The sequence below is a fragment of the Lottia gigantea genome (assembly GCF_000327385.1).
Source record: "Lottia gigantea unplaced genomic scaffold LOTGIsca_36, whole genome shotgun sequence".
NCBI classification, from domain to species: Eukaryota; Metazoa; Mollusca; class Gastropoda; family Lottiidae; genus Lottia; species Lottia gigantea.
The window spans coordinates 890,728-892,714 of NW_008709220.1; the positions used below are offsets into that span (position 1 = coordinate 890,728).

The 1,987-nt window shown below is 32.4% G+C and overlaps 1 protein-coding gene across 1 annotated transcript in view; it reads left to right on the forward strand.

The window, feature by feature from the left end:
• The window catches only part of LOTGIDRAFT_162828 (hypothetical protein), a gene marked incomplete at both ends in the record, with an annotated part of 75,316 nt that overhangs the window by 53,028 nt on the left and 20,301 nt on the right, over positions 1-1,987 (forward strand). The window contains 3 exons of the mRNA XM_009058852.1: positions 685-837; positions 1,312-1,413; positions 1,880-1,984. Coding sequence (XP_009057100.1) covers positions 685-837; positions 1,312-1,413; positions 1,880-1,984 — 360 coding nt within the window. The remainder of the gene's footprint in view (positions 1-684; positions 838-1,311; positions 1,414-1,879; positions 1,985-1,987) is intronic.

Consider the following 1,987-nt stretch of genomic DNA (forward strand, 5'->3'; position numbering starts at 1 on the left):
TAATAACATCTCGTAAAGTTCACGTGAACGAGAGTTTAAAAGCTATAAATGAAATGATAAATAATATTTCGTCTCCTGATATAAAGATTGTAAAAATAGAAAAAAACTAATAGTTCTCAGAAACTACACCAATTCTATGACTAAAACCAGCCTTGATACAAATTCTAATTCAAAATGTCAAAATTTTGAACGCGATGTAGTTATCTAAATATTTATTTAACCAGCTCAATATTTAAAATAGTTTTTTTTTAAAAAAAACTATTTTTGATTTGGTACATTAATTCAGACATATCCTTGATTCAAATGTCAAGTTAAAAATGTCAGGAAGCTAATTAGAATGGAAATCTGTTTTAAATATTGCTAAAATGTGATGTTTCATCGATCTGTAATATCAAAATTATAGGCTTTGGTATTAAACGAAGTTTACCGGAAGTACAAATTGCACAAAAATCGGAAATGATAATATGTCAGGGGATTCATTTTCATAAATCTGACTTAATGTATTGAATTTGGAGAAATTATCAACAATCAATCCATTATATATAATTTGAGTATGTATATTAATAATTTACAATACCCATTTTCATACCAAACATGTAGCTTGTTCGGGAATCCATTACTTTTCAATTCTTTATTAATGTAAGGAACTTACGATTTAACTTTCTGAATGATTCTATTTTCCAGCATGAAGTGGCACTGATATTTGACGCTGTATTTTTACTGGCGCATGCGCTAGAAGCTTATGATCGTGGCGCCGTCTTACGACCTGTAAATGTTAGCTGTGATATCCCCCAACCCTGGTCCTCGGGACCCAGTCTTTATACATATTTAACTCAGGTAAGAATAGTAGCATGACAATGGGCCGATGAAGGACCACGACGGTGTTTGTACTGAAATGACCATGTGCCTAAATGACTCGAATCGTATTCCCGAAAACCGAGTCCAAAATGAAAGCTGATATAATAAACTTAAATGAATGACTAAAAATTTGTATCGAAATGACCAAGTGTCAAAATCACTTTACATTCATTACCTATATGAGGATTCCTTGACCAAATCTCTTGGATTTGATTTTTCCCCGATTAACCGTACCCATTTACATCTGGGTCTGCTGGAATAATGCAGAAAGGTAACTTATTTAAGGCCACTAGGCTTCTTGAAATCGACTGGAGTTAGAACCTACGACCACCAGTTGTTCGATATAACCAAGCAAATGACACCATGTAAAGTCTCTAATGATCTTACAGACTGCTACAGTTCCTCCTCCTCCAACTATATTGTAGAAGATCACGGACTATATCTATATTGTAGGTATCAATGCGAGGTATGACCGGTAATATCAAACTACAGAAAGGTAGAAGATATGATTTTCAGTTAGATATATTACAATTAAAACCTCCAGGTTTACTCAAGGTATTGTAAATATTACAAAATATTTTAGTTTATTTTATTTGACGCGGACGTGAAAGAAAGCATATATCATATACTGTAATGAAATATTTAGAATAAACCTAAATTTAATTTATTACTGCTACAACGTTAAGACAAAACATCGTATGTACATATATTTAATGTTATTTACTGGCGCGGACGTCAGAGAAGCCCTTTAATTACATCGCTTATTATTGCTAATCAGTATTTGTAAAATGCGGGATGTTTAGTTGCGTGTATTTTCTGAGGATGTTTCAACGTTCCATACATTATCTGAATAAACTGTCGTGCATCTTATTGGCTGTGTCATTAAAATCTAACCGATCAAGAACACAATTTGATATACAATCTATACAGATCATGGATGAAACTAAGGTGAAGATCAAGATTTGAATTTTTAATAAGGTTAATTGCTGATAATAATAATAATATTCTATGATTCTTTCAGTCAGGAACGTGGAAGTACGACAAGGGAGTTAATTTTACATACGTGCCTGGAACTAAGCATATGAATCCATTTGGAAATAAAACTTTAGTTGTTACAACGATATTGGTG